General features: G+C 39.3%; 1 protein-coding gene across 1 annotated transcript in view; it reads left to right on the forward strand.

Moving 5' to 3' along the window:
* LOC117115687 overlaps positions 1-8,320 on the forward strand; it is a 9,285-nt gene extending 965 nt beyond the window's left edge. Inside the window, exons 3-5 of the mRNA XM_033259591.1 lie at positions 6,970-7,095; positions 7,289-7,415; positions 8,053-8,320. Of these exons, the coding sequence (XP_033115482.1) occupies positions 6,970-7,095; positions 7,289-7,415; positions 8,053-8,056 (257 nt within the window). The 3' untranslated portion in view covers positions 8,057-8,320. The remainder of the gene's footprint in view (positions 1-6,969; positions 7,096-7,288; positions 7,416-8,052) is intronic.
* Positions 8,321-11,578: the final 3,258 nt, after the last annotated feature.

Here is an 11,578-nt window from a genome sequence, read left to right on the forward strand (position 1 = left end):
ATAAAATATATTTTAACCCCCATTTAGAGGACACTTATTTTTCTTTTATTGTATCAAAACAATTAGAGTAGTCTCAAAAAAAGAAACATAATCATTCAAATTCATATTTTGACACCTTTTGAGCGTTAAATCTCAATTTTTCCTGAATCTTTAGAATAGACATTGGTATATGGCCTACCGCATTTTACTTCGTATAAATACAATCTTGTCAATTTGGACCAATAACCATACCGGGGATTTCTTGTTTCGTGTATTCTTATATAGGATTAATCTATACCTTATAGCCTGCACCCTGATTTATAAGTCGTACTCTATTCATGCTATTCTATCTTTTGCATACAATAGAAAGCTCGATATCCAGAAAAGAATAGTTGGTTATTGACGTTGAACTCGAATCATGAAACAATATCGGGACTATAGTTGTTGTTGTTTTTATTACATTGCTGTTCATAGGCCTATTATAAATGAATTGTTTTTGCACTGCAGTTGTTTGTTATAAATTATTTACTATTCAACTGCAGCTTATTCTTAGGTCATTTATAAACAAAATAATGACTTAATCTATGTCATCATTGTACGAAATCATGCCAAAAACCATGAGGGTCCTGAGGACAGGACGATATACGTTTTTCAATAAAATAATATTTATTATGTTCCGTAACACACGTCAACCTCTGTACGCTAACAGTGACTTAAACCAGCTGACGTGAATCAGCGGCGTAGCTAGGTGCGAAAGGATCCCGGTGCAAGATTATTTCCGGGCCCTTTGATGTGACACTGATAGAGGAATTTCCTGGTTCTCAGAAAATTCATCGTAAGGAATGCTTTTTTTAACTCCTACTCCCAAATAACATTGATAATCGGATTCGTAACTATTTTAAGAGGGGCATAAACGGTCTGAGCAGCAGCTCTAAGCTAATCAAAACAAATTTGTGGCACGTAAAATTAAACAATTGTAGTGGCGGATTTGTACATAGAGGGGACAGGGAGTTGAAGACCACCTCATCACCACCATGGTTGGGGCTGAGGTAAGGGAATTTATTATTATAGCACCTCTAGATGGCCGGAAACGGCACTTTTGGCTTATAGTATAATGAATATAATTTCCTTTTTCAACATTTTTTTTTATAATTTTGAAAAAAATAGGGGGTCGGGCAGACTGGGGCCCCAGCCTTGAATACACCATTGAACACAGTAATCAATAATTAGGCCTACTCCTCTAAAAACCGAATATTATTGAGTGTCCCGCTGGAGTTTTTACTTCAAAATTAAAGTTGGAAAATATTTTTATTATTATTTTTAGGTCTATTTATAAATAGGCCCTAATAGCCCTGCCGAGCAAACACAAAACGTTCTTATACCGTTCGCGAACGTTGTGGTTAGGAACAAGGTAATTCAACGAAAGGACGCACATCTCTGGCATCGACATTCTAGGCGCACGTGCGTCCCTACACGCTGAACGTCACAAAAACCATAGCAACCAGACCATAAACCGTCAGCGTACGTGACGATTTACCCACGCGCGTGTTAGTTACCATGTTAGTCGCGCGTCGTCCGGTGATTACAAAGGCCTAATGATATTTTGCACTAACATTAGACTGAAATATATTCTTCATTTCAACATTAATTTTACCAAAATTGTGGTGAATTGTCGTTCATGAGACTCACTTCGCAGAAAAAAAATTAATAAATGTTCCGTATATACTCAAATGTTCGTCCTCGGCACTTTATGCCAACATTGTCAAAATGACAGATTAATGTTACATAAGAACATGAAATTTTATAAAATTCGTAAATTTTGAATTGCTATAACTTTTCATTTTCTTGGTCAATTTTCACAAATCAAATAGCAGTTTATAGAAGCAATTAACAAGCTCGCGGTAAAAAAAAAAAATCAAATGTAACAGACATTGCGAAGTACCCAAAATTAATAAAATAAAAACTAACACCATAAAACGAATGGCACACATAGACTAATAATTGACGGCTGTACTCGCAACTAGTATCGGATTGTCGATGCCACAGTAAAGATCAAAGGACTGTACGCACGCGCTATGTTCGAGAGCGGAGATGTGCGTCCTTTTGTTGAATTACCTTGTTAGGAATGTCACAAAATAACGTTCACACAACGTTGTAAGAACGTTTATGGAAGGCAATCGCCGCCAAAAATAGTTACAAACAAACAACCTACTCGAAGACAGTGGTGGCGCCAGAGGGGCTGGGGGCTATAGCCCCCCCCCGTCGGGGAAGCATAGCCCCCCGTCGGGGAAGACGATAACTTTTGTCGGGGAACAAACAAATTAAAAACAATATTTACATGTAATATTCGTTTAGCCACCATACTGTTTGTGTTAACTTTTCATCACAACAACAATAACAATAATAATAATAATAATAATAATAATAATAATAATAAATAATAATAATAATAATTCAATGAGACTAATTAAAAATAATTTGCGTTCTGTTATGACAAATGCTCATTTAGATAGCCTCATGATGGTTGGAATACATCGTGATAGGTGAAGAAACCTCGACCATGACAACGTGGTTGACAGATTTCATGCAAAATTTCCAAAATATAGAATTTCACTTTCACGAATGAGGATTTTAAAATAAATTAGATGGTTACATTGCGTACTCTTTGTTTCTTGCTGTATTCAAAATGTTTTTGTTTTGGAAGCTGATTTCAACTTTAAAAAGCATAGCCTACATGAAGTCATATTATAATAACTCGATGCCTATCAAATAAGTAATAAAAATTCGCTATAATTCATTAAATATCCGTGGCTTCCAGAGGGCCCACCGGGGTCCTAGGCGGCCCCCTGGCCCCCAGCCAAGTGAGACTCGATTTGCTCCACTAGCCCCCCCCCCCGTCGGGGCCTTTATCCCCTACATCAGGCAGATCCTGGCACCATCACTGTAATCGAAGACAAGATTAGATCACCTACTCGCAGAAACGTACCTACTCGCAGAAACGTACCTACTCACATAAACAATCAACCTACTCCCAGAAATGAACAACCTACTCGCAGAAACGTACACGCTGTAAAGGACAACGTTAGACTTGCACAGAAACGTACAACGTATTAATTAGCAAAAACAGACAACAAAAGACACTCAGAGAAACCAACAACCTACTCGCAGAAACGAACAACGTAGTCGCAGAAATGAATGCGCACAGCACTCTCAGAAAAGGACAACGGAATCGTCCATTTCAAAATTGGTCAACAAAATATCGCATCTTAAGGCTGAATGTAATTTTCTTCTTAAACATAGTCCCCTCTGTAACACTTGCCTCCCAATGTATGAGAAGCTCGTTATTTTAAGCTATTTTGTCCTAAAACACCAATGGATAACAATTCGGGGCTGTGTTTCTGTGTTTTAGCCACAGAGTATTTAGGCCCACTTGCAATTACAGCGCAGGCCCCACAGCCCTTTAATCTGGCCCTGTGTCATGAAAGTTTTACGTATGGACGAAATCTAGAGATTAAATTTTAAACAAGTTATTTTTGCTGTCATTTATTTTATATTGTTTATAGCAGACTAACGCAGCTACACTTTTTAATCATCACGATGCCTATTATTTACGTAGAACTTTCCCTATACTTCAGTATATTGCAGTACTTTGAATGACAGATACGACAATGCTGATAGGATATCTGCTTCAATGAATAATTGAAACATATACTTCGGTAGTAGTGTCACCACATGGTGGTTTTAAATTGTTTCAGAAAATGACTTTCCCCTACCGTTAGTGATGGTGTGCGAGATGGTGTTAGTGCCTTGACCCCGCAGCAAATCCGCAGCTTCATTTAGAAGCCTTCCGGCCTCCTTCAGTGAATTGTTATCCATCGGCGTTTTGGGAGAAAATGGCTTAAAATAATGAGCTTTTGTTATCTTGAGAGGCAAGTATTACAGAGGGAGCTATAGTACGGTATGCTTAGGAAGAAAATTACATTCAACCTTAAAATACGATATTTTGCTGACCTATCTTGAAATAAACGATTCCGTTGTCCTTTTCTGAGAGTGCTGTGCGCATCCATCCATTTCTGCGACTACGTTGTTCGCTTCTGTGAGTAGGTTATTCGTTTCTGTACGGAGCCCCTAAAGGGACATGGTTAGAAAAAATATTAAAGTATTTCGAGGGAACGAAATAATATTTCGAGGGAACGAAATATTATTTCGAGGGAACAAAATAATATTTCGTTCGAACGAAATATTAGAGTCTACTAATTCGTCGGGGAGAAACAAAAATTGTATGTATTTTCTACATTAGTAAACTCTAAGCCTTTGAAACCCTTAAATTGTCAAAATTTATAAACTGTCGAAATCTTTTAATCGAAGCTCGACCACACCCACTTAGCTTTCGCCGGGGAAATCTGACCCCTCGTCTTGGGCATCGACCCCCAGCCGGCCACGCCGCTGGGCAAATCCTTGCGCCACCCATGACGAACAGCCGACGCCGAAGGCACTATGGGCGTACGATATACGAAATATTATTTCGAGGGAACGAAATAGTATTTCGAGGGGACGAAATAAATTTTCGTTTGAAATCCTATACCTCCAGTCATATTCATCTGTTGATTGTTCTTCACTGTCTGTTTCAATGTTTCTGGGTGCTGGTGAATTAACTCGTTAAAAACCATTTCTAACCATTTGTCGAAGGAAGTTATTGTAAATAGATTCTAGTTTGGATATTTCAGCTATTATCCATATATGGTTCTACAAAATAACGTTTTATCACTAAACTGTAACGTTATTATAACGTTCATATAACATGAATAATATTGTTGAATAAATTCATCTGGTTGCAAGTTAAATTTATTAGAACTATTACTTTTACGTTGAACCAAAAAAACAAAAAACAAAAAAAAAAACGTACAATAGACTACCTGTAATAGACTACCTGTAACGTTTCATTGGCAGACTGTCAACTTCTTCAGACAGAAGCCTGTGCTATATGGTCTGGTTTGGTCCGGGTTGCACAGGATTGTGCCACCAAACGCTCTAGATGTTTTAACGGTGGTACGTCTCCGGTGCCCCCTCCTGCTTGTATTTTCCAGCAACCCATCGTATATGTGCGACAAGTCGTATCCTCCGATATCTCTGTTTATATTATGGTCCCTTTTTCGATGCAAATTGCCTCTTTTATTTTCTTTCTATCTAGTTGGATTCTTTTGCAATAGGCTAACTGTGGCATTCCAATTCGGAACATAAATAAATGTTAAATTATTATTATTATAAATAAATAATATTGTTAGCTGGGTGGGCCCCGTAGCTACGCCATTAAGGCGTGTATTAATATCTAGGCCTCCCTCGGGCCTAGGCCGAGTAGTAGTGTACTCTAAGCTTACCAGTCAGTATTGCCCAGTCGAAATTGTTTCCATTATTCTTCCAGTCTTTCGTCTTCAAAGCAGGGGTGGTGCCAGCGAGGGGGCCGGGGGGCAGGGCCACCGTCGGGGAGAGCTGGGTTCCCCGTCAATCAGAAAAAGCACAATTCGTCGTGGAGAAAAAAAATTGTATGTATTTTCTACATATTAGTAGACTCAGGGAACAGTCCCGTTCCCTGGTAGACTCTAAAATCGATTAAATAAGCCTTTGAAACTCCTAAATTGTCAAAATTTGCGGGGGCTCCTCCCCTGGACCACTTTCAAAATCTTTTAATCGAAGGTCGACCACGCCCACTTTGCTATCGTCGAGGAAATCTGGCCCCTCGTCGGGGCATCGGCCCTCCATCGGGGACCTCACCTCGGCCCCCCGTCGGGCAAATCCTGGAGCCCCCCCTGCTTCAAAGTCGAATTCTAAAGGTTCAAAATAGTATGGATCAAATTGTTTCATTATTTTATTCGTCTTGATCAACTTGACTTAGACTCCTTCATATGCCGCGCTATACGATGTAAATACTTGCGTAATAAAAAGATTGCTGTGACTGTTATACCATAGAGAAAATAGAACATATTTTAATAGAACATATTTTCTCTATGGTTATACCGAGTCTCGTCGTGTCAGTATGGAGTGGCGGACCCAGAGATGTCCAAAAAAGGGGGATGGGGTGGCCGAAAGGAAAGGGAGTCGAAAATGGGTCTGATCGAGACAACACCACCCTAGTGGGTCCGGGGCATGCCCCACGAAATTTTTGTGTTCAAGACGCCCGAAAATTTGACTCCGAGGAGCTCATCCGCCCTTTGTTCAGCTATTGGTATTTCTTGCTGCTGGGTGACCATAAACACCCTTCCCTCAGCAGCCACTAAGACATTTGAGAGGGTTGTCAGTTTAGTCGCCGACGCTTCGACCGGATGGAGTTTAATGTCGTACCCAGGACGTCCCTAACTACCTTAAGCTATGCTTAACTACTCTTAAATACAGTATATTACTCTTAACTACAATTAGTTAAACTATCCCCCGCCGGACACCATCCCGGTATTTAGCAGTTTCGGGGCAATTCTATAAACCATAACATAAGTTAGTTAAATAAACGGCTTTTGAGAAGAGATTTAAATGTAATGATGGAAGTTGCATGTTTGATGTGTAATGGGATGTTATTCCAGTTGGTTGGAGAAGCAAATGAAAAGGCACAATTGTCATATGACTGTGTGAATGCTTTAGGGGTATGAAGAAGCCCTTTAGTGCTGGAACGTAATGTTCGCTTGGTGGAGTGATCTTGTATTAAGCATGTGATGTAATGTGGTACGTTGTTATGCCTGGACATAAATAGCATCTGATAATTTTTTTAAAGGGACCGGGGACGGCCCAGCCTCCCACAAAATCCTCCCCTAATATACAATATAAAACACCCTCATTTTCAATATTTATGAGAAGATAAATTATTACAACTCAAATGTAATCATTATTCATGAGCAACGTAAAAATGCATTTACCGTCTGCTTAGCCCACCCATCTGTTCTGATTTTTCAGTTGTTAAGTTTGCTTGACACTTAGATGACTATTGAATGTATATTTTGACAGATGAGTGCAGCCAAGAAGATGCACCAGAGTGTATACCGGCAGTATATGGACAATATTGTGATGATGCGGATGGAGCGTTTGCACCTGTTATTGCGCGCTGTCCACACATGTGTTTGAGGTGCCCCAGTAAGTCACTGCATTTTTCACGTGATCAATTATTACCACTCAAATTTTTAAAAATAGGCCTATGTAATAATTTATTCACGAGAAAAGTAAAAATGCATTTACCGTCTGCTAAGCCCCGCCCATATGTTCTGATTGTTCAGTTGTTAAGTTTGCTTGACACTTAGATGAGTATTTAAATGTATATTTTTGACAGATGACTGCAGACATCCCGATGCACCAAATTGTATAGCATATTACAACTATTGTGAGGATACGGATGGACCGTTTGCAAATATTGTTGCACACTGTCCACACATGTGTGAGAGGTGCCGCCCACCTGGGTAAGTCACTGCATTTATCCCGTGATACTTTAGGTGTTATGTCTAGAGTGTCATAAGTTTTAGATTAATGGCTTTCCAACAGTAACATGTTCAAACGGTTCAAAAGGCAACTAGAGAAGCATTTAGGGCCGTCGGAACCGCACCGGCCGCACCACTTTAACCGGACCACTTTTCTTCATTCTATTACTTTTTAAAATAAATATATAGGCCAACTGATACCTATACATTATATGACTTTATTATTAATGTTCGCATCGGATTGTCTTTTTAATGTTACATATTTCAACAAAAACCTACCATGTGCTTGTTTTTGTATAGGCCTACCTGTGTACAACTTTTTAGAAAAACCTTAATTTTAGTAATTAAGATTATTTTTAAAATGTTTAGCGGTATAAATATAGATGTGTATAAGAGACAGGCGCTTTTAAAATTAAAATTAAAACGGAACAGTAGAGAAAATCCGATTAGAATGACAAAATAAACTAAGCATCCACTGGAAGTAATCCGAATATCTGCAGACGGATCCGTTTCGGCCTTCCAGGCCTCATCAGTGCAGCTAGGGTATAAACCCAAACGAAACGTTCGACCAGATTTTTTAAAACGTTTTCGTAACTTATCTATATTTTTTATCTTTCAGGTAATCATGTTTCATGAAACACATCACCACTCTTCCGTTCTACAGCAAATCGTAGACAGGTTAAAATATGATAAATGATTTTTTTACCGGCTTCTTAAAGAACAGACAATAAAACACTTTTATCCATAATCTGTTTGTATGAGTGCATGGTAATGGATGTCGAAGAGAAGTGAGAGAGAACTCTCTCCGACACACCTCATACAAATCCCCACACCCACGTTCTATCGGTGTGCTATCCAGTTAATGGCATACCATTATAAGGAGCATATACGCTGTTAATAGTAAACCTGTTTATTCGTATAGGCTTAACAGATGTACCTTTTGGATAGGAATGAGCGCAGTGGTAGTGAAAATAAATTGCAAACCAAAATGTTACCTATAATTTTATTAGTCTTTAAATGCAGTGTTTTCGCCAATAAGGCATCAAAATAATATATTCCTGATATAGTCAGCCAATGACGTCAATTAATATTCTGCGAAGATACATGCGTCTCTGCAGGAGGATTCCCGTAGCCAATCATTAATTGGTGAGTAAATCTGCGTTTACATTGAATCCGAATTCTTAAATCGGATGATCTAATCGAATCGAATCAGTGTGTAAGAATCGGGACACTGGCGTTCAGCGCATTAGAGACACGATCCAAATTTCGGTTCGGTTGACCCGAGGTGAATGCAGCTGAACACCACATAAACACACACACCCTCGCGCCCTCTCTCATGTGTGTTTCTGTCTACTTCTTAGGCCATAGATTTTTTCCTCGCTTTCAACTGATCTTTGAGTATAGTATAGTATAATAATTATTGTTATCCATTCCAGAAACACAGAATCAATTTACATATTACAAAATCAAGAAATCATTTCGAAACATTGACAATAAGACATATCGTTATCAGAGGATAACCCTTTACAGGAGCGGATCCAGAGATGTCCAAAAGGGGAAGGGGCGGAAGTGGCGCTGATCGAGATAACACTACACTAGGGGTCCGGGCGGTACATGCCCTCACGAAACTTTGGTGTTCTAGACGCCCGCAAATGAGTTCTGAGGCGCCTTGGGCGATCATTTTTTTTTCTTCTTCTTTCTTTCTTTACTTTTTCTCTTTTCTTTTTTTTTTCCTAAATGGTGGGACCCGGGCCAGCCCACCTCCCCCAAATCCTCCCCTGCTTCAATCTGATAGGTGTGTTTCAGAAGGGATCCCCAACAAAAACAAAATACGGAAATATACCGGTAGATGATATAATTAATTATTAAGACAAAAAAGAGAATATAACAATTTCTAAGTGTACAAATTTCAATTGTACAAAATGTTTAATTTATACACACAAAAAAAAACGCTTGATATCTGTTACTCTTTTCCATTCGGGAATATGATGTTACTTCATTATTTTTTAAAAGATGTATGTTGTATTTCACCCTATCATTGCTTAACTATATTGACTTGAGTCTCATTCTCAGTGATGGCTCTGGAAATTTGCCTACAGGGGGTCAGACATGTTTGACAGGATGGTTAGGTGCAAACTATAGCCTCGACCAGGGTTCCGGGGAGAATTTTTATGGATTTGGATATTTGGATAGGCGAATTAATATTTTTGGTCGGACGGCCTGCTTGTTTTCGATAATTAGTTCCAGACACTTCATTTTTTTTTTAGAATGCAGAAACGACGTTTACAGTGGCAGCGGAAGCAGTCAGACAGACCTATTGTGCTCATATGAGATAATTAATATCATCTAATCTAGAATCATGCTTTATTATAGACAGGGGTGGCGCTAGGACTTGCCCGACGGGATTGGGGAAAGGTCCCCGACGAGGAGGCCGATGTCCCTGACTAGAGCAACGTGGCCTTGTACGGGTGTCGCTCAGAATCTTTCGAAAGTGGTCCAGAGGGTGAAGCCGCAAAAAAAGATAATTTAGAGATTCAAAGGCAGGGGCAGAGCTGGCCCTGCCTCCCCCCCCCCTACACTTTGTTTGGAAAGTTAAAAAAAGAAAAAGATTATCGCCCAAAACGGTTCAGAGGTTATTTTCGGTCGTCTAGAAAACACAAATTTCGCGGGGAATGCCCCCTGACCTCCAAGGGTGATGTTATATCGAGCGGCCCCACGTTTTTCCTCCCTCCCCATTTCGGACATCTCTGGATCCGCTTCTGAAAGGCTTATTTAATCGATTATAGAGTCTACTACAAATATCATAGTCCTACATACCAAGTTAGGCTAACATGCAAGCGTGAGACTTTTGTCCTTAAAACCCCTCCCTATAGGATATTGTAGGCAGCTCCATAATTTTATTGGTTGAGAGCGTTACTTAAAAGAGAAAGCCAACCAAACTCAACCAGGATGTAGTGCGCCACCATTTATTTGTGGCCGAATGTGTAATGACAAACCAATCCTATGTTTATGTACTGTAGATGAATATTTAGCAAGAAAGTTACAAACTATACACATATTTTTTTTGGTCGTTAAACGTGAGAGCGTGAGACACCCCGAATGCATGAGCCTTGGCTTGTATGTGTAGAAAATAGGCCTACATAAAATATTTTTTGTTTCTCTAATGAATTGTGGTTTTTCTTCCCGACTAGGGGCGGGGGTGGAAGCTCTCTCGTACAGTGGGTGGGGGTGGAATTCAACCTGGAGAGGGCCAAATTCATTGCCGTATGTAAGTTACATACAGAGGCCAAATACTGGGAGAGGATCCATGACTTCGGCATCGTTAATTTACTCACAGCCGTAGGTGTGGGATCATAAAACAGTTGTAGGCCTATTTTACTCATTTTAAACACGACTTTAACTAAACATGATACGTATTTATTGTATTAAAAAAGATGAAGGTTCCTTAAAGTCAATATTCAACAATAATTATTATGATATGCTGATGTTGAACTAACGATGTTAGCAGTTCTAAGCCTTTTATAACCGTGACTCATTATACCCAAATTAATTTTCTTCCCTGCGTGGTCATTCGTTGTTTTGTATTTTTGCACGATAATAATCAAATATCATAGGTGTTTAAATGAAAATAATTGGTTAATGAAACAGACACATGTTGTTTAGATTCTAATAAACCAATACGTAGTTTGAACTGCTCACACCCATATCAATATCAATCGACATTTAAAACAAAACTTCTGTTATCAACAAAAACATCAGAGAGTGCTATTTCAGAGGATCTAGTGGGGGCATTTAAACACCTTAGGACCAAGAAGGAATTCTCAATGATAGGACTGATGTTTGTTTGGACCCTTCTGTCTGAGCAATCACTAATGCCTCCGCCGCCGCAACAACACCACTTTATCTGCAGCTCCCATTATTAAACAAGAAAGTGACTGATTATTTACTCAGATATCTTGAACTTCCTTGCCTCTGGGAATATGTTAAAGTAGCCGAGAGATAGAGTCGGTACGAAGAACACATCTCCTCCCAACCCCACCCACTTTAATAAAATTCGGTAGGTTTGATGCTAAGATTGCTGTAAAATAAACGATTTCTATGGAGAGCATGTGACTGTTCCTGAGATTTAACACAGAGAGGTGGCG

This window comes from Anneissia japonica, unplaced genomic scaffold (assembly GCF_011630105.1).
Source record: "Anneissia japonica isolate Jap-2015-1 unplaced genomic scaffold, ASM1163010v1 scaffold54507_len13499_cov100, whole genome shotgun sequence".
NCBI lineage: Eukaryota > Metazoa > Echinodermata > Crinoidea > Comatulida > Comatulidae > Anneissia > Anneissia japonica.